Source organism: Mobula birostris, chromosome 6, assembly GCF_030028105.1.
Source record: "Mobula birostris isolate sMobBir1 chromosome 6, sMobBir1.hap1, whole genome shotgun sequence".
Classification (NCBI taxonomy): Eukaryota; Metazoa; Chordata; class Chondrichthyes; order Myliobatiformes; family Myliobatidae; genus Mobula; species Mobula birostris.
This window is the reverse complement of record NC_092375.1, coordinates 53,834,539-53,862,086: the sequence shown is the minus strand read 5'-3', so window position 1 is coordinate 53,862,086 and position 27,548 is coordinate 53,834,539. Positions and strand designations below refer to the sequence as shown.

The 27,548-nt window shown below is 40.4% G+C and overlaps 1 protein-coding gene across 1 annotated transcript in view; it reads right to left on the bottom strand.

The window, feature by feature from the left end:
* Positions 1-359: 359 nt before the first annotated feature.
* Positions 360-27,548, bottom strand: part of LOC140198687 (ADP-ribosylation factor-like protein 13B) — a 40,509-nt gene continuing 13,320 nt past the window's right edge. Inside the window, exons 4-15 of the mRNA XM_072259706.1 lie at positions 23,487-23,592; positions 13,767-13,969; positions 11,633-11,750; positions 10,745-10,958; positions 10,487-10,594; positions 8,583-8,712; positions 6,446-6,563; positions 5,557-5,770; positions 5,299-5,406; positions 3,395-3,524; positions 1,257-1,374; positions 360-581 (exon numbers count right to left, since the gene is read on the bottom strand). Of these exons, the coding sequence (XP_072115807.1) occupies positions 360-581; positions 1,257-1,374; positions 3,395-3,524; positions 5,299-5,406; positions 5,557-5,770; positions 6,446-6,563; positions 8,583-8,712; positions 10,487-10,594; positions 10,745-10,958; positions 11,633-11,750; positions 13,767-13,969; positions 23,487-23,592 (1,789 nt within the window). The remainder of the gene's footprint in view (positions 582-1,256; positions 1,375-3,394; positions 3,525-5,298; positions 5,407-5,556; positions 5,771-6,445; positions 6,564-8,582; positions 8,713-10,486; positions 10,595-10,744; positions 10,959-11,632; positions 11,751-13,766; positions 13,970-23,486; positions 23,593-27,548) is intronic.

The following is a 27,548-nucleotide window of genomic DNA, read 5'->3' as shown; positions in this document are numbered from 1 at the left end:
TCCACACACACTACTTAAATCCATGTGTTCCTTTTGGTGATCAATTCATTTCAAGCAACCTGTTTACTGTCAATACATTGTTTCCCTGTGACTGTATCAGACTGAAAATATTTTTACTTACCAGGCAAACGTACTATGCTTAACTTTCCTAATCTGCCTGGTCCAACAACATTCTTAATCTCCATAAGAAACTCGTTGAAGTTTTCATTCCCTGTCACTGTTTAAAATACACAATTGTAAATATACAGCAAAATATGAACATTTGAATGTGAAGATTGATACATAACATCCATTTTAAATTTGATAATAGCCCTGCACAGGAATTCGACACACTGTTTACACTTTCCAAGCAACATTGTTTAATTACCAGAGTCTTGCATTTTCTGGTGCGATCCAGGTACTTGGAGCTTATCAGTTACTGCTTCTGCAGTGGCACCCAATTTCAGTGGCTGATCATTTGGAACAGTATCTCCGGTACTCTTTTCCATCTTAGATGGTCCCTGTTCTGCAATATTTAGTGGAGGTTCTCCATTAGGGAATCGATTGTTCTTTTCTTTCTGCCCTTCGATTTCCTCTTCATTCTGACATCAACATAAACAACAAAAATCCTTTTAATGCACAGAATCCAACAGGGAAAGTGATTGACAAGAGAGATGAAGATAGTATGAACTCCAAAGAAGCTAACAAAGCTGTTAAAATAGCTGTTAAAATGATCTCAGGAACCAGAGCATTTGGAAATTAACAATGCTGAACCATGAAAACGAGTTTAAAAGTTGCAAGATAGAATACAAGACCAGAACGGTCTGAACATTAAATAAATTGTAGGATGAGGGGGAAAGAAAAAAGGAAAATACTTGTAATGGCAGGTTGAGCCCCTTACAGGCAGAGATAGGAGTATTTAGAAAGGAGCATAAGGAATAGCAGAGGAATTAACAATTACTTTTGTACCTGTCTGAAAAATAGAAATAACACAAAAATAATGCCAGGTAAACAAACTAGAGAACAAGAAGTCAGGAGAGAATAAGAACTGGAAGAAACGGAATAACAAACAATAAGTGCCAAAGGTGAAGTCAGTCTTTACTATAAACCTTTAACTACATTATGCCACAGACACCACGAGATTAAGATTATCAGATTACATTAACGTTAACTACAGTTAGACATTACAAGCTGATGTTTATTTTAAAATTGAACACTTCAATGGGACACCCTTAAAAGTTGACAGGGGGATTTTGAGCAGATGCACCAATACCCACCACAGAAGTGACCTTGGGTAGTGGTTGAATAGGGTTTGTTTGTAGATCTGGTTCATCACCGTCATCTTGATTTAACAGGTGTCCATCTCTTTTAGCATCTTCCCTTTCTTTCAGTTCTCTGCAAAGACATGAATGTTTAAATAATATCAAGATCATCAGGTAGGAGATACAGAAGCCTGAAGGCTCACACTCAGCCATTCAGGAACTTCTTCCCCTCTGCCATCCGATTCCTAACTGGACTTTGAAGCTTTGAACACTACCTCACTTTTTTTAATATACAGTATTTCTGTTTTTGCACATTTTTTAACAACCTATTCAATATACGTAACTGATTTACTTGTCTATTTGTTTAATTTTATTTATTATTATTTTTTTCTCTCTCTGCTACATTATGTATTGCATTGAACTGCTGCTGCTAAGTTAACAAATTTCATGTCACATGTCGGTGATAATAAACCTGATTCTGATTTTCCTGTGAATTGTTTTTTCCTTCAGCGATTAGATTTTGAAAATTAATTCCTGGTAAGTGTTTGTGTTAGCTTTATACCCATATTTCATTGTCTTCAGTTGTGAGACACAACTGCTCCTGACATGATAGTAGGATTTATGAGTTAACGACGGTAGTGTGGAACTAGCCAGTCACTTATAGGCCAGAATGGTAAATATGGCAAATTCAAACCCCACCCCCCCCCACCCTGCCAGAGAGATACTTGTGTGACTGTGATTGCATTTAATAGAATCAATGCCTTTTAGAATATAACAATTTTGTGCACTAGGCATTAAAATAAGGACTCTATATGTGACCCAGATTCATGTGAACTTTACATTGGTTATATTAATAAATATTTTTTCTTTAAATATTGCTCAATGCATATTATTTACACTTGAGTTTTTCCATAATGTTTAGAAATGTAAAGGTTGAATTTTGACATCTTAATGGACTAGAAACTGGGGGACCGCCAGTGGGCAGCAGAACAAAAGTATCCTGCAGTCCAACTAGCAGAACCGCTTTGAAAACAGAACATAAACACAGCATTTTCAACATCCTGGCAAATGGTACTGAGTGAGTGTAGTGACAACACACATGGCTCAGTTTCAGAAGCAATATTTAAAGCCTCAATGCCAGCAAAACATCTATAGGATTTTAAAATCTGGCTGCACCACACCAGGGAAGCAGAATGTGGATTACACATGAATCAAGGCTGTCCCAGGATTGATTAACTCTTCACTGGATATGTTCCTAGGTACTGTTCGGGTTCTTGGGCTATCATGCTCATTAACGATGGAAGGAATTTTACTAGTGACACAAGGGATCATTCACCTGATGACTCCTACATTACATACAGGCAAGAACCGATGATGAAATTAGGAAAGGTCATGGGAAGTCAATACCACAGGACCCAGAAAGTTTAGCCGTCCTCACCCGAGCATGTGGAAAATTCCAACCTCATTTGTGCTTAAAGAGGTGCTGAGATTTCTCCATATCTCCGGATACAATAGACAGCCCCGAAAGATTTGCAGGTGAAGTGTCGCCGTCCCTGGCAGGACTGTTTGGAGGCCTGAGTGGTTGTAAGGGACGTGTACAGCATGTGTAGTACTCGTCCCACTCGTAGAGAGAAGTACAAGGAGGGAGATCAGTGGGGAGAGACGAGTGGACAGGGCAGACTCCTAGAGAGTAATCTCTACAGAAAGTTGGGGGGTTGGCGGGGAAGGGAAAAATGTGGTTCTTGGCAGTACCCCATGGGAAATGGCAGATGTTACTGAGAATCATGTGTGGATTACGGAGATCCTGGGATTGCAGGTAAGGTCAAAGGGAACCCTATCCCCGATATGACAGGAGGATGAAGCAAGTGTAGACATAGAAGAAATGGGCGAGATACAGGTGAAGGTAACATTGAGTGATGAAAGGAAAACACCATTCTTTGAAAGAAAGAGAAATCTCAGGTGTTCTGGAATGAAAAGTCTCACCTTGAGAACAGATGTCCCAAAGACAGAGTAACTGAAAGAAGGGAATAGCAATTTTAAAAAATGATAAGCTGGGGAAACTTCAAAGAGCTTGAAAGAAATGTTTCAAAAGTCATAATGTTGAAGATTAGAAATTTTTTAAGTAAGGCAAGCATAACTGTTTAGTCTTTTACCTCTCCTCTTGGATTTTTCGTACTCTTTCTGCACGTTCTCGTTTCTCTTGGTCTTCCCGTGCCTTCTGCACCATTGCATCTTTTTCAACCCGTTCTTGAAGCAACAAATGATCTGCAGGTTGAGAAGTATCTGTTGGGGGAAAAGATTTTTTCAGTGTTTCAAATCAACAACCTGCATTGGGGCTGTGGAGAGGAAAGACAGCCAGTAAAAACACCAGAGATTGAGTTCTACGGTAAAAGTCAGCTGGCAATGGGTGATGGGTGAAGGATGAGCTCCCAGGTGCATACCATTTTAACTCTTACTCCAAATTTGTCGACTACATTTGGTGCTGCTGATATGTTCCCTCTACATTAGTGTGACCAAGCACATGCAACTAATCTCCACAGCAGCTGAGCTCTGTCTGCAATGGCCACCCCAAGCACCCAGATGTGTGCCATTTCCTTCTCATTCCACACCTACTTGCCTTTCCTGTGCCTTCCCCACTGTTAGGGTGAGGCCCAGAGGAACAACACTCATATTGCATCTGTGTGGTCTACAATCCAATGGGATGAATGTTGATTTTCCAGTTTCAAGTAAACTTCCCCTAACCCCCACTCTCTCTTTCCAATTGACCTCCAGTCCTCCCATTTTGTTCCCTTTCATACATCCTTCTTCAGCCCCTCATCACTCATTTTCATCCCCCTCCTCCACCTGATTTCATCCCACCGACTAGCCTCAGATTTTGCCTACCAAATCGCTGCTTCCCCCCTCCTGCTCCACCTGAAGACCCCCTAATAGTTCCCATTATCTGCTTCCTTATTTATCAGATTTCAGCGCGGGTAGCCTTTATATTCCTGTTTATCACCTTGCTAGTCACGTCCACTTTCATTCTCCCTTCCCTCCACTTGGCTCCATTTTCCTTTTTGTTTCCACCACCATCCATCTCTCTGCCTGCCTCTGTCTTCCAATTCCATTCCTCTCCCACCTCCAAACTCCCTAACCCCCAACCTGGCTCCATCTGCCCATCAGCCTTCATCAATCTTACATCCACCAATCATTTACTGGCCTCCAGCTCACTTCTTCACCTCCTAATTTTACATTGGCTACCTTGCCACTCCACTCTTAGTCCTGAAGCAGAGTTTTCACCTGCAACATCAACCGTTTCTTTCCCCACTTCAGATGCTGCTCAAATTCCTGAGTTCCTTCAGCAGATTGTTGATGTCTCAACACTCAATGATAATGGTGCAATAACAAATTAATAGAGATTGAAAAGCGAATATGAGGGGAAACAAACAAATGTTCCTGATACTTGCTTCCTATTTGACATTTGCTTTGAGATAGTGGTGTGTGGCATTTATTCTATTGCAAATAATTTTCTTCATTTTACAAACACCAAGCAATGAAATTTCAATTTACAATCTGGTGAAGTACATGGGGAGAAAAATGGCTTTGAATATCCTGCATCACAATATTAAAGGACTCAGACCTTCATTTGGACAGTACAGTATCATATTCATTCTTTATTGCTATCTCGCCAGTAACTTGCTCCTTAAAAGTTCTGCTACATTACAATTATATAGATTTTAGCAAACACTTAACTGTGGCTGTTGTTCATCCATACTTGTTCACAAGACACAAAGCAACTGGTTGGTGTCTCCTGATCTGTGTTAAATTGAACTACCCAACATTATGCAATATATACAATTAGAAATCAGATTTTTGGAAAGGGTAAAGATGTACTGATTAATCTTATTAATAAATAACTACATTAATTTCACAGATAAAGTATTATTTATGTTAATCCACACACACACTACTTAAATCCATGTGTTCCTTTTGGTGATCAATTCATTTCAAGCAACCTGTTTACTGTCAATACATTGTTTCCCTATGAGTGTATCAGACCGAAAGTGTTTTTACTTACCAGGCAAACGAGGTACGCTTAAATTTCCAGAGTCATCCCCTACATTGCCTGGTCCAACAGTATTCTTCGTCTTCATACGAAACTTCTTGAACTTTTTCTTCCCTGTCACTGTTTAAAATACACAATTGTAAATATACAGCAAAATATGAACATTTGAATGTGAAGATTGATACATAACATCCATTTTAAATTTGATAATAGCCCTGCACAGGAATTCGACACACTGTTTACACTTTCCAAGCAACATTGTTTAATTACCAGAGTCTTGCATTTTCTGGTGCGATCCAGGTACTTGGAGCTTATCAGTTACTGCTTCTGCAGTGGCACCCAATTTCAGTGGCTGATCATTTGGAACAGTATCTCCGGTACTCTTTTCCATCTTAGATGGTCCCTGTTCTGCAATATTTAGTGGAGGTTCTCCATTAGGGAATCGATTGTTCTTTTCTTTCTGCCCTTCGATTTCCTCTTCATTCTGACATCAACATAAACAACAAAAATCCTTTTAATGCACAGAATCCAACAGGGAAAGTGATTGACAAGAGAGATGAAGATAGCATGAACTCCAAAGAAGCTAACAAAGCTGTTAAAATAGCTGTTAAAATGATCTCAGGAACCAGAGCATTTGGAAATTAACAATGCTGAACCATGAAAACGAGTTTAAAAGTTGCAAGATAGAATACAAGACCAGAACGGTCTGAACATTAAATAAATTGTAGGATGAGGGGGAAAGAAAAAAGGAAAATACTTGTAATGGCAGGTTGAGCCCCTTACAGGCAGAGATAGGAGTATTTAGAAAGGAGCATAAGGAATAGCAGAGGAATTAACAATTACTTTTGTACCTGTCTGAAAAATAGAAATAACACAAAAATAATGCCAGGTAAACAAACTAGAGAACAAGAAGTCAGGAGAGAATAAGAACTGGAAGAAACGGAATAACAAACAATAAGTGCCAAAGGTGAAGTCAGTCTTTACTATAAACCTTTAACTACATTATGCCACAGACACCACGAGATTAAGATTATCAGATTACATTAACGTTAACTACAGTTAGACATTACAAGCTGATGTTTATTTTAAAATTGAACACTTCAATGGGACACCCTTAAAAGTTGACAGGGGGATTTTGAGCAGATGCACCAATACCCACCACAGAAGTGACCTTGGGTAGTGGTTGAATAGGGTTTGTTTGTAGATCTGGTTCATCACCGTCATCTTGATTTAACAGGTGTCCATCTCTTTTAGCATCTTCCCTTTCTTTCAGTTCTCTGCAAAGACATGAATGTTTAAATAATATCAAGATCATCAGGTAGGAGATACAGAAGCCTGAAGGCTCACACTCAGCCATTCAGGAACTTCTTCCCCTCTGCCATCCGATTCCTAACTGGACTTTGAAGCTTTGAACACTACCTCACTTTTTTTAATATACAGTATTTCTGTTTTTGCACATTTTTTAACAACCTATTCAATATACGTAACTGATTTACTTGTCTATTTGTTTAATTTTATTTATTATTATTTTTTTCTCTCTCTGCTACATTATGTATTGCATTGAACTGCTGCTGCTAAGTTAACAAATTTCATGTCACATGTCGGTGATAATAAACCTGATTCTGATTTTCCTGTGAATTGTTTTTTCCTTCAGCGATTAGATTTTGAAAATTAATTCCTGGTAAGTGTTTGTGTTAGCTTTATACCCATATTTCATTGTCTTCAGTTGTGAGACACAACTGCTCCTGACATGATAGTAGGATTTATGAGTTAACGACGGTAGTGTGGAACTAGCCAGTCACTTATAGGCCAGAATGGTAAATATGGCAAATTCAAACCCCACCCCCCCCACCCTGCCAGAGAGATACTTGTGTGACTGTGATTGCATTTAATAGAATCAATGCCTTTTAGAATATAACAATTTTGTGCACTAGGCATTAAAATAAGGACTCTATATGTGACCCAGATTCATGTGAACTTTACATTGGTTATATTAATAAATATTTTTTCTTTAAATATTGCTCAATGCATATTATTTACACTTGAGTTTTTCCATAATGTTTAGAAATGTAAAGGTTGAATTTTGACATCTTAATGGACTAGAAACTGGGGGACCGCCAGTGGGCAGCAGAACAAAAGTATCCTGCAGTCCAACTAGCAGAACCGCTTTGAAAACAGAACATAAACACAGCATTTTCAACATCCTGGCAAATGGTACTGAGTGAGTGTAGTGACAACACACATGGCTCAGTTTCAGAAGCAATATTTAAAGCCTCAAGGCCAGCAAAACATCTATAGGATTTTAAAATCTGGCTGCACCACACCAGGGAAGCAGAATGTGGATTACACATGAATCAAGGCTGTCCCAGGATTGATTAACTCTTCACTGGATATGTTCCTAGGTACTGTTCGGGTTCTTGGGCTATCATGCTCATTAACGATGGAAGGAATTTTACTAGTGACACAAGGGATCATTCACCTGATGACTCCTACATTACATACAGGCAAGAACCGATGATGAAATTAGGAAAGGTCATGGGAAGTCAATACCACAGGACCCAGAAAGTTTAGCCGTCCTCACCCGAGCATGTGGAAAATTCCAACCTCATTTGTGCTTAAAGAGGTGCTGAGATTTCTCCATATCTCCGGATACAATAGACAGCCCCGAAAGATTTGCAGGTGAAGTGTCGCCGTCCCTGGCAGGACTGTTTGGAGGCCTGAGTGGTTGTAAGGGACGTGTACAGCATGTGTAGTACTCGTCCCACTCGTAGAGAGAAGTACAAGGAGGGAGATCAGTGGGGAGAGACGAGTGGACAGGGCAGACTCCTAGAGAGTAATCTCTACAGAAAGTTGGGGGGTTGGCGGGGAAGGGAAAAATGTGGTTCTTGGCAGTACCCCATGGGAAATGGCAGATGTTACTGAGAATCATGTGTGGATTACGGAGATCCTGGGATTGCAGGTAAGGTCAAAGGGAACCCTATCCCCGATATGACAGGAGGATGAAGCAAGTGTAGACATAGAAGAAATGGGCGAGATACAGGTGAAGGTAACATCGAGTGATGAAAGGAAAACACCATTCTTTGAAAGAAAGAGAAATCTCAGGTGTTCTGGAATGAAAAGTCTCACCTTGAGAACAGATGTCCCAAAGACAGAGTAACTGAAAGAAGGGAATAGCAATTTTAAAAAATGATAAGCTGGGGAAACTTCAAAGAGCTTGAAAGAAATGTTTCAAAAGTCATAATGTTGAAGATTAGAAATTTTTTAAGTAAGGCAAGCATAACTGTTTAGTCTTTTACCTCTCCTCTTGGATTTTTCGTACTCTTTCTGCACGTTCTCGTTTCTCTTGGTCTTCCCGTGCCTTCTGCACCATTGCATCTTTTTCAACCCGTTCTTGAAGCAACAAATGATCTGCAGGTTGAGAAGTATCTGTTGGGGGAAAAGATTTTTTCAGTGTTTCACATCAACAACCTGCTTTGGGGCTGTGGAGAGGAAAGACAGCCAGTAAAAACACCAGAGATTGAGTTCTACGGTAAAAGTCAGCTGGCAATGGGTGATGGGTGAAGGATGAGCTCCCAGGTGCATACCATTTTAACTCTTACTCCAAATTTGTCGACTACATTTGGTGCTGCTGATATGTTCCCTCTACATTAGTGTGACCAAGCACATGCAACTAATCTCCACAGCAGCTGAGCTCTGTCTGCAATGGCCACCCCAAGCACCCAGATGTGTGCCATTTCCTTCTCATTCCACACCTACTTGCCTTTCCTGTGCCTTCCCCACTGTTAGGGTGAGGCCCAGAGGAACAACACTCATATTGCATCTGTGTGGTCTACAATCCAATGGGATGAATGTTGATTTTCCAGTTTCAAGTAAACTTCCCCTAACCCCCACTCTCTCTTTCCAATTGACCTCCAGTCCTCCCATTTTGTTCCCTTTCATACATCCTTCTTCAGCCCCTCATCACTCATTTTCATCCCCCTCCTCCACCTGATTTCATCCCACCGACTAGCCTCAGATTTTGCCTACCAAATCGCTGCTTCCCCCCTCCTGCTCCACCTGAAGACCCCCTAATAGTTCCCATTATCTGCTTCCTTATTTATCAGATTTCAGCGCGGGTAGCCTTTATATTCCTGTTTATCACCTTGCTAGTCACGTCCACTTTCATTCTCCCTTCCCTCCACTTGGCTCCATTTTCCTTTTTGTTTCCACCACCATCCATCTCTCTGCCTGCCTCTGTCTTCCAATTCCATTCCTCTCCCACCTCCAAACTCCCTAACCCCCAACCTGGCTCCATCTGCCCATCAGCCTTCATCAATCTTACATCCACCAATCATTTACTGGCCTCCAGCTCACTTCTTCACCTCCTAATTTTACATTGGCTACCTTGCCACTCCACTCTTAGTCCTGAAGCAGAGTTTTCACCTGCAACATCAACCGTTTCTTTCCCCACTTCAGATGCTGCTCAAATTCCTGAGTTCCTTCAGCAGATTGTTGATGTCTCAACACTCAATGATAATGGTGCAATAACAAATTAATAGAGATTGAAAAGCGAATATGAGGGGAAACAAACAAATGTTCCTGATACTTGCTTCCTATTTGACATTTGCTTTGAGATAGTGGTGTGTGGCATTTATTCTATTGCAAATAATTTTCTTCATTTTACAAACACCAAGCAATGAAATTTCAATTTACAATCTGGTGAAGTACATGGGGAGAAAAATGGCTTTGAATATCCTGCATCACAATATTAAAGGACTCAGACCTTCATTTGGACAGTACAGTATCATATTCCTTCTTTATTGCTATCTCACCAGTAACTTGCTCCTTAAAAGTTCTGCTACATTACAATTATATAGATTTTAGCAAACACTTAACTGTGGCTGTTGTTCATCCATACTTGTTCAACAGACACAAAGCAACTGGTTGGTGTCTCCTGATCTGTGTTAAATTGAACTACCCAACATTATGCAATATATACAATTAGAAATCAGATTTTTGGAAAGGGTAAAGATGTACTGATTAATCTTATTAATAAATAACTACATTAATTTCACAGATAAAGTATTATTTATGTTAATCCACACACACACTACTTAAATCCATGTGTTCCTTTTGGTGATCAATTCATTTCAAGCAACCTGTTTACTGTCAATACATTGTTTCCCTATGAGTGTATCAGACCGAAAGTGTTTTTACTTACCAGGCAAACGAGGTACGCTTAAATTTCCAGAGTCATCCCCTACATTGCCTGGTCCAACAGTATTCTTCGTCTTCATACGAAACTTCTTGAACTTTTTCTTCCCTGTCACTGTTTAAAATACACAATTGTAAATATACAGCAAAATATGAACATTTGAATGTGAAGATTGATACATAACATCCATTTTAAATTTGATAATAGCCCTGCACAGGAATTCGACACACTGTTTACACTTTCCAAGCAACATTGTTTAATTACCAGAGTCTTGCATTTTCTGGTGCGATCCAGGTACTTGGAGCTCATCAGTTACTGCTTCTGCAGTGGCACCCAATTTCAGTGGCTGATCATTTGGAACAGTATCTCCGGTACTCTTTTCCATCTTAGATGGTCCCTGTTCTGCAATATTTAGTGGAGGTTCTCCATTAGGGATTCGATTGTTCATTTCTTTCTGCCCTTCGATTTCCTCTTCATTCTGACATCAACATAAACAACAAAAATCCTTTTAATGCACAGAATCCAACAGGGAAAGTGATTGACAAGAGAGATGAAGATAGCATGAACTCCAAAGAAGCTAACAAAGCTGTTAAAATAGCTGTTAAAATGATCTCAGGAACCAGAGCATTTGGAAATTAACAATGCTGAACCATGAAAACGAGTTTAAAAGTTGCAAGATAGAATACAAGACCAGAACGGTCTGAACATTAAATAAATTGTAGGATGAGGGGGAAAGAGAAAAGGAAAATACTTGTAATGGCAGGTTGAGCCCCTTACAGGCAGAGATAGGAGTATTTAGAAAGGAGCATAAGGAATAGCAGAGGAATTAACTATTTCTTTGTACCTGTCTGAAAAATAGAAATAACACAAAAATACTGCCAGGTAAACAAACTAGAGAACAAGAAGTCAGGAGAGAATAAGAACTGGAAGAAACGGAATAACAAACAATAAGTGCCAAAGGTGAAGTCAGTCTTTACTATAAACCTTTAACTACATTATGCCACAGACACCACGAGATTAAGATTATCAGTTTACATTAACGTTAACTACAGTTAGACATTACAAGCTGATGTTTATTTTAAAATTGAACACTTAAATGGGATACCCTTAAAAGCTGACAGGAAGATTTTGAGCAGATGCACCAATACCCACCACAGAAGTGACCTTGGGTAGTGGTTGAATGGGGTTTGTTTGTGGATCTGGTTCATCACTGTCATCTTGATTTAATAGGTGTCCATCTCTTTTAGCATCTTCCCTTTCTTTCAGTTCTCTGCAAAGACATGAATGTTTAAATAATATCAAGATCATCAGGTAGGAGATACAGAAGCCTGAAGGCTCACACTCAGCCATTCAGGAACTTCTTCCCCTCTGCCATCCGATTCCTAACTGGATTTTGAAGCTTTGAACACTACCTCACTTTTTTTAATATACAGTATTTCTGTTTTTGCACATTTTTTAACAACCTATTCAATATACGTAACTGATTTGTCTATTTGTTTAATTTTATTTATTATTATTTTTTTCTCTCTCTGCTACATTATGTATTGCATTGAACTGCTGCTGCTAAGTTAACAAATTTCATGTCACATGTCGGTGATAATAAACCTGATTCTGATTTTCCTGTGAATTGTTTTTTCCTTCAGCGATTAGATTTTGAAAATTAATTCCTGGTAAGTGTTTGTGTTAGCTTTATACCCATATTTCATTGTCTTCAGTTGTGAGACACAACTGCTCCTGACATGATAGTAGGATTTATGAGTTAACGACGGTAGTGTGGAACTAGCCAGTCACTTATAGGCCAGAATAGTAAATATGGCAAATTCAAACCCCACCCCCCCCCACCCTGCCAGAGAGATACTTGTGTGACTGTGATTCCATTTAATAGAATCAATGCCTTTTAGAATATAACAATTTTGTGCACTAGGCATTAAAATAAGGACTCTATATGTGACCCAGATTCATGTGAACTTTACATTGGTTATATTAATAAATATTTTTTCTTTAAATATTGCTCAATGCATATTATTTACACTTGAGTTTTTCCATAATGTTTAGAAATGTAAAGGTTGAATTTTGACATCTTAATGGACTAGAAACAAAGGGGACCGCCAGTGGGCAGCAGACCAAAAGTATCCTGCAGTCCAACTAGCAGAACCGCTTTGAAAACAGAACATAAACACAGCATTTTCAACATCCTGGCAAATGGTACTGAGTGAGTGTAGTGACAACACACATGGCTCAGTTTCAGAAGCAATATTTAAAGCCTCAATGCCAGCAAAACATCTATAGGATTTTAAAATCTGGCTGCACCACACCAGGGAAGCAGAATGTGGATTACACATGAATCAAGGCTGTCCTAGGATTGATTAACTCTTCACTGGATATGTTCCTAGGCACTGTTCGGATTCTTGGGCTATCATGCTCATTAACGATGGAAGGAATTTTACTAGTGACACAAGGGATCATTCACCTGATGACTCCTACATTACATACAGGCAAGAACCGATGATGAAATTAGGAAAGGTCATGGGAAGTCAATACCACAGGACCCAGAAAGTTTAGCCGTCCTCACCCGAGCATGTGGAAAATTCCAACCTCATTTGTGCTTAAAGAGGTGCTGAGATTTCTCCATATCTCCGGATACAATAGACAGCCCCGAAAGATTTGCAGGTGAAGTGTCGCCGTCCCTGGCAGGACTGTTTGGAGGCCTGAGTGGTTGTAAGGGACGTGTACAGCATGTGTAGTACTCGTCCCACTCGTAGAGAGAAGTACAAGGAGGGAGATCAGTGGGGAGAGACGAGTGGACAGGGCAGACTCCTAGAGAGTAATCTCTACAGAAAGTTGGGGGGTTGGCGGGGAAGGGAAAAATGTGGTTCATGGCAGTATCCCATGGGAAATGGCAGATGTTACTGAGAATGATGTGTGGATTACGGAGATCCTGGGATTGCAGGTAAGGTCAAAGGGAACCCTATCCCCGATATGACAGGAGGATGAAGCAAGTGTAGACATAGAAGAAATGGGCGAGATACAGGTGAAGGCGACATCAAGTGATGAAAGGAAAACACCATTCTTTGAAAGAAAGAGAAATCTCAGGTGTTCTGGAATGGAAAGTCTCACCTTGAGAACAGATGTCCCAAAGACAGAGTAACTGAAAGAAGGGAATAGCAATCTTAAAAAATGATAAACTGAGGAAATTTCAAAGAGCTTGAAAGAAATGTTTCAAAAGTCATAATGTTGAAGATTAGAAATTTTTAAGTAAGGCAAGCATAACTGTTTAGTCTTTTACCTCTCCTCTCGGATTTTTCGTACTCTTTCTGCACGTTCTCGTTTCTCTTGGTCTTCCCGTGCCTTCTGCACCATTGCTTCTTTTTCAACCCGTTCTTGAAGGTTATCATAATCCTTTGCTATGGTAACCAAAAGCCAATTAAGGCCTTCCTTAATTGCCTTGTCCAATGTTTTTCCATATCCCCGAACAGCAGAACATGGTTGCTATTGATATCAATGGGAAAAAAATATGCTCAGTGAACAATTACTACTTCACTAAAAAGGACAACACGTGTTGAGATGCATTTCCCATTTGCATTTAAGCACAGAATCTGCAATAGAAACAGATCATTTGAAGAAACTGCTGTTTCAACATTGTCTGGAAATCAAGTTCCATAACTTTGTGATGTATTTGACAACTGTAAGGTTGACATAATTGTTTATATTCTTTCACTGCTTTGAAAGCATGAGTTCAATGAACTGAATTATCCTTCATTAGTTTCTAGGATTCTGTGATTTACTTTTTGAGCAATGTTTTACAAAGCTTGGGATGCACAGTTGTTTAACAATAGTGATAAGAGGAATTATTAGAATTGTGTAGAAGCCTCTCGGATTTGACTGCAACCAGAGGAGAATGTACAGTTCCCATAGTGCAACTGCACCGGTCCCATGAAATAATGGCTACGCAACCTACAGATGTCCTTGAAGATTTATTTTTATTTCTCTCGTTCTTCAGCAGACACCGTAAAAACTACAAGAAAATAAAAGACATAAAGGGTTTGAAAGATATATCTCTCAGTCTTTTAAAGTCTCTCAAGCTAGTGTCTGCCGATAAACAGGCTCAAGACGTCAGCAAAACAGAAGTGTGCTGAAATCAAATAAAATCACTGAAAACGTATCACACTGTCCATGTAAAGGCACATCAACAACATTATGTACAATAGAAAACAAATTTTAAAAAAGCAATTACCGTGTGCACCTCTTGGAGCACATGCAGAATAAGATTATTTTAGGACCATAAGTCTTTCTCTGCCTCCATGTTGGTTCTGACCCATAATGCCACAGTCATGCTCTTATTAAACTCTGGTCATGTGACCCATTACACTCTACAGTAAATAAAACCTTATATAAAAAGCACAAAATTCTTAATCAAACAATATTTTAAGGTAATATGCTTTAAACAATTTTTTTATTAATGTTACCCTTTTAACATCATATTTATTACATTTTTAATCTTTTTTACAGCTATGAACTCAAATACTTATGAATTTATGACAGAAACATATAAAATAAACATCCCAGTGAAACACGTCTCTGAGACAGTTACACATAGATTCAGCGATCATCTTGAATTGTGTGATTCTGAGGTTTGGTTTCAATAGAATCTGGGGTCTGGAAAAGATTATTTAAATATGCAAATGGGATGGTGGATGTCAAACAATGTCTTTGCCGCTGCAAGGTTGGAAGTAGCAGTACTGCATGGGTGCAAGGGCTGCAAAGGTTAACTATGACACAACAGGCATTCTGCAAACTGACAACAAGAATAGCAGCAGGTATTGAATTGAAAATACACTTGGACTAAGATGTTAACTGTCCTGTGCTATCACCAGTGGGATCATCAGTTGGCCTGCCACCTGTCTTCAGGAATTTTGGCCCGCTTATGGTCAAGACTCCCTCAAGGTGGTGGGCCAGCAATGCTAAAGCACCACCTCCCACTGGTGAGCTTAAAAACTTGGCATATGCCTCTATCAGAGTTGTTGGTCGCTTCCATCCAACAGACAGTCTGCTCTTCAGGTGTCCATGCAACTACTGAAGGGTTTGCAAAAGATGTATACACTGTCTGGCTATCTGCCCCTCTGGACATACTTGGTCCACACCCATGATGATCCTGTCTCTGCTGCCTCAGCTACACCCCTGCTGGTTGACTTTATCTTTCTTCTAGTCAAGTCAAGGTCACACAGCCACTTCTGGAAAGTGAACACCATAAAGCCACGGCAACCTACTTTGAATGGATAGCATGAGACCTTCCACCCTCTGTCTCTGCACTCTGATCTTAATTCTGCATACTTGGTTAACTTGCGTTCATGGGCTTCATCGATGTTGTCTTCCCAGGGGACTGTGAATTAACCAATAACCACTTCTCTACTGGTGTCAGACCAAATGATTATATCTGGATGCAATGTGGTGAAAGCTATTTGCAGCAGGAAACTGCTTTTCCCATCCAGGTCAGCCTTGACACACCGATCATTGGCTGAAGAAAGTATGCTTGATATATTTAGATATATTAAGCATCACACATAAAATGCTAGAGGAACTCAGCATGTCAGGTAGCATCTATGGAAATGAATAAACAGTCAACATAACAGGCAAAATCCTTCTTCAGGACTATAAAGGAAGGGGGAAGACGACAGAATAAAAAGGTGGAGAGGGGAAGGAAGATAGCTAGGATCTGATAGGTGAAGCCACATGGGTAGGAAAGGTAAAGGGCTGGAGAAGAAGGAATCTGATAAGGAGAGGAGAATAGACCATAGGAGAAAGGGATGGAGGAAGGTACTCGGGGGGGGGCGGGGGGGCTAGGCAGGTGATAAGAGGTAGGGAAATAGAAGAGGGAAGGGGGAAAGAAAAATGTTTTTATCAGAAGGAGATGGGTACCATAGGACAAGGTTTTGAGGGGAATGCAGGAAATTGGGACTAGGTGGTACTGTAGTTGACATGGACTTATTGGGCTGAAGGGCCAGTTTCTGTGCTGTATTGCTCTATGACTCCTTAAAAACATGGAAGTACTTAGGATGTATGCAGTGAAGATTCATTGCTGTATGCTGAGAGATCAAGTAAGCAAGGCCTCTGTCATCTACAGTTTGACCTTATTGCAAAGTATTGAACTGTCTGAGTGCTCTAAAGTGCTTGATTATGGAAGACATTTTCCAATAGCTAGAGTTTGGAACTAAGTGTCAAAATTTCAAACATAGGATTGGAATGAGGAGAAATTTCTTCAGTCAGAGGATGCTTTGCAAGTCTCTAACACAGAGGGCTGTAGAGGCTCACTGTATTCAAAAATAAGAATAACACAGATATTTAGATTTCTGTTTGTGGTAGAAGATCAATATTCTTGAGGGACCACATAGCCTATTCCCATTTCTTTTTTATATTGAGTTATCTCATGTTTTTGAATTATATACTCAGTGGCCACTTTATTTGGTACCCCTGCTTGTTAATGCAAATATTGAATCAGGCAATCATATGTCAACAAATGCACAAAAGCATAGACATTGTCAAGAGGTTCAGTTGTTCAGAAAAAATTATCAGAATGGGGAAGAAATGTGATTGAAATGACTGACTGTGGAATGATTGTTGGTGCCAGATGGAGTGTTTTGAGTATCTCAGAAACTGCTGATCTGGATTCTTAAACACACAGCATTCCCTAGAGCAGCGGTCCCCAACCACCGTGCCGCAGACCGGTACCGGGCCGCGAGGAAACGATATGATTTGGCGATAGGAGTCAGCGGCACCTTTCCTCATTCCCTGTCACACCCACTGTTGAGCTCGAACGCACGCGAGATGATTACCCGCGCGTCATCCATGTCAGCACGGGAAGGAGATCAACTCCATGAGCTTGCAAATGACGGCAGGCTGAAAAGTATGTTTGACATAACATCTCTGCCGGCATTCCGGATCAAAGTCAAGGCTAAATATCCTGAGATAGTCAGGAAAGCACTGAAAACGTTGCTTCCATTTCCAACATATCTCTGCAATGAATGCAACGAAAACTAAATTGCGGAATAGACTGGACATAAGGAACCCCCTTCGAGTATCGCTGTGTCCCATCACCCTTCGATAGGACCGTCTTGTTGCAGGGAAACAAACCCAGGGCTCCCACTGATTCAGCGATATTGGTGTGTTGAAATGATTTTATATGTTCATACGGGGAAAATATGCACTGTGTGTTTAATATCCAAACATTACTTAAAATGTTATGATGCTATTATAAGTGACTTATATAACCATGGAACAATTACGGCATGGAAATAGGCGATCTCGGCCCTTCTAGTCCGTGCCGAACGCTACTCTCACCTAGTCCCACCAACCTGCACTCAGCCCATAACTCTCCATTCTTTTCCTGTCCATATATCCATCCAATTTTTCTTTAAATGATAATATTGAACCTGATCTACCACTTCTACTGGAAGTTCATTCAACACTTCAAGCTCCCCTGTCCTCCCCTGATAATTGTCTTATCGCTATATTCATGCGAGGAAAATATGCGCTGTGTGTTTAATATTAAATTCATTAGATAAACCCTTTCAGAAACGAAATTGAGTGTATTAGCCACTTATCACCTATATTCCGGTTGTGATTAACACGCCGCCGCCGCCAACAGAATCGGCAAAAACAATTTTTAAGAAATCAGCACGTAAACACATGCGCACTGGTGCCCGCGCAAGGCTTCATGGTCATTGTAGTCTTTCTCAGGGTAAACCGACGTATTTGACTGCTACTCTTGTACGTTGGCAACCCTACCCCTCCCCCCTCTCGGCCGGTCCGCAGTACGAGAAAGGTTGGGGACCCCTGCCCTAGAGTTTATAGAGAATGATGCAAAAAACAAAAACAAAAAACTAGCGAGCAGCAGTTCTGTGGGCAAAACTGCCTTATTAATGAGAGAAGTCAGACGAGAATAGCCAGACTGATTCAAGCTGACAGGAAGGCAACAGTAACTCAAATAACATCGCATTACAATAGGGGTGAGAAGAAGAGCATCTCTGAGCACACAGCACATCGAACCTCAAAGTGGATGGGCTACAACAGCAGAAGACGATGGACATACATTCAGCGGCCACTTTATGAGATACAAGAGGTACCCAATAAGGTGGCCGCTGAATGTATGTCAATAATACACCTGAGTGTATTAGGTGACTAAGGGAGACAAAACCTTTAGCTTTGAGAAGAAGTTCTGTGATAGTAATTAATACACATCATAGAAAGAACTTTAATAAGCCAATTAAATAATTTTAAGCCTCAACTGCTTCCCTGGGCAGAGATTTCCATAGATTCAATCCTCTGTGGAAAACGCAATTCCTCCTCATCTCAGTCCTATATCTAATCCCCAAAATATTGAGGCTATAGTCCCCCAGTTCTAGTTCTACCTACCAATGGAAGCAACTTTTCTGCTTCCATCCCTTTCACAATTTTATATGTGCTTAAAAGATTCCCTCTACTCATTGTTCTGAATTCCAGTGAATATAGTCCCAGGCAACTGCATCTTTTCTTGTAGGCTAACCCCATCATCTCTGGCATTAACCTGGTGAATCTCCTCCACATCACCTTCAAAGCTGGTATATACTTTCTCAAGTCAGGAGACCAGAGCCACATGCAGTACTTCAGCTGTGACCTCCGTAGTACCCTGTATAGCTACAGCATGATCTCTCCGCTCTTAAATTCAATTCCTCTTGCAATAAAGGACAACATTGCCTTCCTGTTAACCTGTTGTATCTGCAAACCAATCTTTTGTGATTCTTACACAAGCACTCTCTAGAATCTCTGCACATCAGCATGCTGCAATCTTTCACCATTAAAAAAATCCCATCTTCCAATTTTTCCTTCTAAAGTGGGTGACTTTGCATTTACCAGCATTGTACTCCATCTGATCAACTCTGCTCCATTCGCTTATATATCTCTGCAGACTCTTCACATCCTCTGCACAATTTAGTTTTCCCACTCTATATAGTTCATCAGCAAACACTGCATTTGGTCCCCTCTTCCAAATGGTTAATGTACAAACACTTTGTATATCGTGAACAGCTGCGGGCCCAGCACCAATCCCTGCAGCACACTGTTCACCAGAGAAACCTATTTATCCCAACTGTATGTCTCTTATTAGTTAACCAATACTCTTCTTATGGCTTACCTCAACTTCCTAAGTCTTTTCTACCACATCATATCAAACGCGTCTGAAAATCCAAGTATAGAACATCCATCCACTGCACTTATTATATCCTCAAAGAACTCCAGTAAGTTTGGCAAACAGGACTTGCGCTTCCTGAGGAAACCGCCACTATCCAGTCATCTCACCATTTCTTCCTTAGTGATAGCTTAAAGCATTTTGCTGACTACAGATGTTAAGCTAACTGGCCTATAGTTAACTGCCTTTTGCCTATATCCTTTTTTTTAAAAAAACAGTAGTTGACATTCAGTGTCTTCCAATCTGCCAGGACCTGCCCAGAGTCCAGATAATTTTAGTAGATTATCAGAAACACTTCTACTATAATTTATGCCATTTCTTTCAGTACCCTGGTATGCATTCCATCAGGACCAGGGGCCTGACCTACTTCTAAGGCCACTAGTTTGTGCAGCACTACCTCTTTAGTATTAACGACTGTATCGAGGTCTTCACCCGCCATTGCATCCATTAGATTAGATTCAACTTTATTGTCATTGTGCCGAGTACAGACGCAAAGCCAATGAAATGCAGTTAGCATCTAACCAGAAATGCAAAGAATAGTGTTATATACAAAATAACTGCGAATAAAAAGTAACTGCTGCAGCACACAAATATAAAAGTACTGAGACAGTACAATATGGGTGCAACACTGCTGAGCGCTGTGATGTGAGGTTCAGCAGGGTCACAGCCTCAGGGAAGAAGCTCTTCCTCAGCCTGCTGGTGCGAGAGCGGAGGCTCCTGTAGCGCCTACCAGATGGGATGAGAGTAAAAAGTCCATGGTTAGGGTGAGATGCATCCTTGATAATGCTTTTTGCCCTGCCCAGGCAGCACTTATGGTAGATGTTCTCAATGGTGGGGAATCGGGTGCCGATAATCCGCTGGGCAGTTTTCACCACAGGCTGGAGTGCTTTGTGGTCTGATACGGGACAATTGCCACACCACACTGAGATACAGTTGGTGAGTATGCTCTCAATGGTACAGTGGTAAAAGTCCGTCAGTCTCCTGGGACAGAGGTGAGATTTCTTGCTGCTCCGCAAGAAATAAAGGCACTATTGCGCCTTTTTGATCAGGATGGAGGAGTTCAGGGACCAGGTGAGATCCTCGGAAATGTGGACACCAAGGAATTTGAAGCTTGATACACGCTCCACTACAGCTCCGTTGATGTAGACGTGGACGTGATGTGAGTGTGGCTCCTAGCATGCCTGAAGTCCACTATGATTTCCTTGCTCTTCTGGATGTTAAGGGCCGGGTTGTTGTTGGCACACCACGCGGCCAGTTGCTGGACCTCATCCCTGTAGACCGTCTCGTCATCCCCTCTGATCAGGTCAACCACCGTGGTGTTGTCTGCAAACTTGATGATGGAGTTAGAACCATGTACAGGAACGCAGTCATAGGTGAAAAGGGAGTACAGAAGAGGGCTCAGCATACAGCCTTGAGGCACGCCGGTGTTCATGGTGAGAGTGGAGGAGGAGAGGTTGTCTAACTTAACTGATTGGGGTCTGTTAGTCAGAAAGTCCAAGGTTCAATTGCAGAGGGATGATGAGCATTCTATCTCTCTTTGCCATATTTGAGATGTCCTCCATCGTAAAAAGTGACACAATATAGTCATTCAAAGCCTCAGCCATCTCCACATTACCCACTATTAATTTGCCTTCTCATCTTCCAAGGAGCCTACATTCACTTTACATAATTACAAAAAATAATACTGTTTTAAATTTTACTTTACTCTCATAATCTATATTGTCTTATTGCTTGCTTAGCGGATTCTTTTTTTTGAGATACAGCCTGGTAACAGGTCCTTCCAGCCCAAAGAGCCCATAATGTCCAATTAGACACGTGTGACCAATTAATCTATTAACCAGTATGTCTTTGGAATATGGGAGGAAACCCATGAGGTCATGAGGAAGACACACAAACTCCTTCAGACGTCGGCAGAATTGACACCAGATCGCTGGCTCTGTCATAGCATTACACTAACTGCTACACTACCTACCATTTGGCTCAACCCACGCTAACTGTTCTTGCTTTTAACTAGAATATAATTTTCTTGAGCACTGTGAAAAAATCTGATTTCCACTGTTCCACAAATTTCCCACATATAGTATGTGTACACGAACCAACCCACCCTGATTCAGGCATCCGTTAGTCCTGCGAGTCCATGGATCTGTGCCTGGAAAGTCTTCACTGTCCAGGGCGCAGGCCTGGGCAAGGTTGTATGGAAGACCAGCAGTTGCCCATGCTGCAAGTCTCCCCTCCCCACGACACCGATGTTGTCCAAGGGAAGGGCATTAGGACCCATATAGCTTGGCATTAGTGTCGTCGCAGAGCACTGTGTGGTTAAGTGCCTTGCTCAAGGACACAACACGCTGCCTCGGCTGGGGCTTGAACACACAACCTTCAGGTCGCTAGTCGAATGCCTTAACCACTTGGCCACGTGCCCACTACTTAGTCATAATACATGGGTTTTAGATTGAAAATGGTTGTTGTGATGTATCTAGTGTGGTAGTGTGGTGGATAGTGCTTGTGGCTCTCACTTTAGCTTCTACTGCTGGCTAGCAGACTTGCACATCCATCTCTCCATTTGGCAAGTCTCTCCCTGCCAGTATACGGCCTCTCCAACAGCAAGCCTCATGTACTGCCCTCTCACTGGTGACACACAGAAACGGACTCCTTTCAGACAAAGGCTGAACTACAGAAGATGGGGAGGAGATCTGGCCCCTGCACATGCAGCACGCTGACGCACTGGTGTGTAGACACGCCCTGGTGCTTGTGAACCAGATCCCCAGCTATGGGTAAGTAGCTCCACTACATTGTGAGCAGCCTCAGGAGAGGCGACGACGACAGAAGTGAACTCAGACAGCAAATCCAGAGTGGAGTGCCTAAGACAGCTGGACACCATTGAATATCCTTATGGCAGCTCCTGCAGCCAAGCTGGTGGATTACACTGGTGAAGCAGACAGAGGGATCTTGACACTGGGCATCTCAGGATCTCCATACCTTCCGTCCAGGCTTGTGATCTTGATCATCACCCATTGTCCTTCGAGACAGTCAGATGCCAACCACAGTTTGAACTATTGTACCTTCCGAATGAATGGGATATTCAACCAAACTGTGTTCACTCTTTCCAAAGGATCCTGAACTATGAGGTAGTTAATGTTAACAGGCTCATTAAATGGGACCAGATCTAAGATATATTTTCCTTTGCATGTTTAGTAATATACTATTCAAGAAATCGTAATCTTTCTTTGAGCATTAAAAAAAAACATTAGGATTTTAATAAAAGAGAATATATGCTGCTTAACCTGGAAATTGAACAAAAATCCATAAATGAAGGCTGCTGTTGATGTAATTTTTAGAAAGTAACTACTGCCAAATCTTTCTGCAGCTTCATGTACCAAAATATTGATGGGAATACAAAATCTAGTCTTATTAGATATTAAGTTATATTTATATATTAAAGTAAGCAAATTAAATATCAACGTTGACGGTGTTGAGGTATTGTTTCCATTCAAACAATATGAATGGGAACAAATACTGAGTGCAAATATAGTAGCAGTAACAATTAGTAGCTCAGAAGCACAAATCACAAAGTGTAATAATGAGATCTACATTTGTGAGCTGGGAAATACAATAGAAACCCATAAAAATCAATAATATGTTCTCTTTAGACTTTATTACCTTCGTTCAGGAAAGACATTAAGATGATAGAGAGGAAAGAAAAAAATCACTGTGATAACACAACAGCTTTAACAGTTAAGAAGAATGGAAAGAATTTTTATTGAAGTAATTGACTGCACAGGTACTTACAATTTTGCAGAAGCTTTTATTTTCATCGACCAACTTCTTCAATGAAAGGCGCTCTATGAGTTCAGCCTCTCCTAAAGCACCAACACAATCTTGTTTGTTTGCCAATCTAAAATAGACAAAGCATTGATTATATTTCAATTTAACTGTTCATTTTACCAATAGTAATAACATACTTGGTGAATTATCAGGCACTTAGAAAATGGGCTAAATTATCATTTGGGCATTTGCAACTGAACTTCCTGGGATGTTCTAGGGTGATCTCATATTTTTCACATTTCTTGAAGGAAGATTAGTCTTTAAAGGGATTAGACAGTCATTAGTTCATATACAGTGGCATGCAAAAGTTTGGGCACCCCGGTCAAAATTTGTCACTGTGAACAGCTACGCGAGTAAAACATGACCTGATTTCCAAAAGCCATGAAGTTAAAGATGACACATTTCTTTAATATTTTAAGCAAGATTACCTTTTTTACTTCCATCTTTTACAGTTTCAAAATAACAAAAAGGGAAAAGGGCCCGAAGCAAAAGTTTGGGCACCCTGCATGGTCAGTACTTAGTAACACTCCCTTTGGCAAGTATCACAGCTTGTAAATGCTTTTTGTAGCCAGCTAAGAGTCTTTCAATTCTTGTTTGGGGGATCTTCACCCATTCTTCTTGCAAAAGGCTTCTAGGGCCGTGAGATTCTTGGGCCGTTTTGCATGCACTGCTCTTTTGAGGTCTATCCATAGATTTTCAATGATGTTTAGGTTGGGGGACGGTGAGGGCCATGGCAAATCCTTCAGCTTGCGCCTCGTGAGGTCATCCATTATGGATTGTGAGGTGTGTTTAGGTTCATTACCCCGTTGCACAAGCCATCCTCTTTTCATCGTCAGCTTTTTTACAGACGTTGTGATGTTTGTTTCCAGAATTTGCTGGTATTTAATTGAATTAATTCTTCCCTCTACCAGTGAAATATTCCCCGTGCCACTGGCTGCAACATAAGCCCAAAGCATGATCGATCCACCCACGTGCTTAACAGTTGGAGAGGTGTACTTTGCATGGAATTCTGCACCCTTTTTTCTCCAAACATACCTTTGCTCATTGCAGCCAAAAAGTTCTATTTTAACTTCATCAGTCCACAGGACTTGTTTCCAACATGTATTAGGCTTGTTTTAGATGTTCCTTTGTAAACTTCTGACGCTGAATTTTGGCCCCAATGGGCAAAGGTATGTTTGGAGAGGGTACGAAAGGAAGGAAACATCATCAAAAGAGCAGTGCATACAAGACGACCCAAGAATCTCACAGAACTAGAAGCCTTTTGCAAGGAAGAATGGGCAAAAATCCCCCAACAAGAATTGAAAGACTCTTAGCTGGCCACAAAAAATTTGTGGGCAGAACTGAAAAAGCGTGTGCAAGCAAGGAGGCCTACAAACTGCAACCTGACTCAGTTACACCAGTTCTGTCTGGAGGAATGGGACAAAATCCCAGCAATTTACTATGAGAGGCTTGTGGAAGGCTACCCCAAAGCGTTTGACCCAAGTTAAACAACTTAAAGGCAATGCTACCAAATACTAACAAAGTGTATGTAAACTTCTGACCCACTGGGAAAGTGGTGAAAGAAATAAAAGCTGAAATAAATCATTCTGTCTATTATTATTCTGACATTTCACATTCTTAAAATAAAGTAGTGATCCTAACTGAGCTGAGACAGGGAATGTTTTCTAGGATTAAATGCCAGGAATTGTGAAAAATTGAGTCTAAGTGTATTTGGCTAAGATGTATGTAAACTTCTGACTTCAACTCTGTATATTAATCTCAGCAATTAGGCTTCAAAGGAAATTTTATAACAAATTTAAACATGTTTCTATGAAACCAAATATTTTTGCATTTTAGCTTTGAGCATAATTTTAAAAAAACCTCTGCTAGCATCTGAGCAGCTGTCCATGCCACGATAAGGCCACCCTCGGGTTGCAGGAGCAACATCTTATATTCCATCTGCATAGCCTTCAACCAGATTATTCCCCACTCTGGCCCCTTCGCTCACCTTCCCTGCCTATCACCTCTCCCTGGGTCCCCTCCTCCTACCCTTTCTCCTATGTCCACCTCTTTCCCATCAGATTCCTTCCTCTCCCTCTCTTTACTTTTCCTACCCACTTGGCTTCACCTATCACCTTCCAGCTATCCTTCCCCTCTCCCTACCTTTTTATTTTGTCATCTCTTCCACCCTACCCCACCTCTGCATTTCCCATCCTCAAGAAGGGTCTCAGCCTGAAATGTCAACGGTTCATGCATTTCCATAGATGCTGCCTGACCAGCATTTTGTGTGTGTTGCTTTGGATTTACAGCATCTGCAGAATTTATTGTGTTTAAGATTCATGGTAAGTTGATGCAAAGCATTTTTGTGCATAAAGCTGGTGGATATTTAAATAGGAAGAAAAAAGAAATTAGCTTTATTTGTCACATGTACAAGAAAACATTGAAACAGGCAGTGAAGTGTATCATTTGCATCAAATAAAATCAGCAAGGATTGTGCTACGCAGCCCAAAAGCATCATCATGCTTCTCCAAAACACTGATTTTATTTGAGTTTCATATTTCAAGTAATTTTGAAATCTGCAATAGAATATATTTTTCTCTTACGTCAAGCACTGTACATTATAAAGACAATTCATTTTTAGAACAAGGTAGGAAATTAAGATGTCTGGGCTGTTCTTACATTTTGATTCTTTTTTAAATATTGTTGCATCCGACAGTTTAATTCCAGATTAGCCTATAATTGTATCTTTCTTTGCATTCTAACAATTAAAATACAAAGTATAATTCTAGAAAGCTCTGTATGTTTCTTTGCTCTGAAATTACTTACATAAGTGCATACTCATTGGTTAACATGGCACTACCAGTATTGCATAGCTGCTTTCTAATTGGTTAAATCTTATCTATAGATTTAAATGGATTTTTCCTTATCCGAAGGTATAAAACAGCTGAACACAAAGCAGCGCCATCTTAAACTTCTTGAATTTAAGACTTCTGCTTCTAGCTCCTGCTCCTGTTTCTTTCAACACTTAATAAAATGATCGTGAAGGAACAAGTTTTGCCCCCATTTTCTAACTTCTGAAAGAACCTTGGATTTAAACATCAAAATCCAACAAGTGGCGAAGTCAGCAGCACGGTTGTGGAGATTTAGAACTTGCAACAATCAAAGCCAAAAGTGAAATTGTCAGCGCCTAAACAAAAGCGGTAAGAATTTCCTCTTTATGTTCCAAATTATCTGAGAGAGAATTAGTTCTGACTTCAACATCGTCGGATGGGTGTTAGGAGTGAGGACTGCTACACTGCTCTTTTAAAGAAATGCAACTCGGTAGATCCGTGTGCAAAACTGGTCGAGTGTGGATTAAATATGCAAGCTGATAGACTGTCAAAAATGAAATTTATACAAGCAGTGGAGCACAGATAAACACATAATAAACTTGCACAGGCCAGCAGAGTGCATGAGAGAATTTACATACTTACAAGCTGGCAGAGCATTAAGAGAAAAAAATAAACTTGGGTTGCAGGACAACTTATTAAAATTTTGGCTGTATTACTATAAATACTTCAAGATCACCAAATAATAAAAAGAGCATACAAACTAAGATCAAATTAAAGCAACGTCCGAAGTCGAAAAACCAACTACACAATCTCCAGTTACATGGGAACAGATATTTGAGCGTTTGAGCTCCTACTTGAATAAAACATTCCATTTGTTAAGTTTAATGCGAGAAACTGGACGGAATATATGATCAATATTGAATCTAATGAAACATAGCTCCTAAATGATACCATGAAAGCACGGGATAAAATCCAGAAAACACCTGCTACTGATTTAGAGATAAAACTGCATGGTCAGTATGATCAAATGTGGAAGCGATTCAAAGAGATAACAGGACAAGTAAGGTCTTTTACTAATCAAAATAAATGCTATAAACTACAGAAACAGCATGATAAAGACAGTTATAAAGCATAAAAAGCAAATCAGTGCATTAACTGAACAAGCAAAGTAGCAATACACTTGTAGGATTTTGTGAATAAAACATGAGTCATTTTA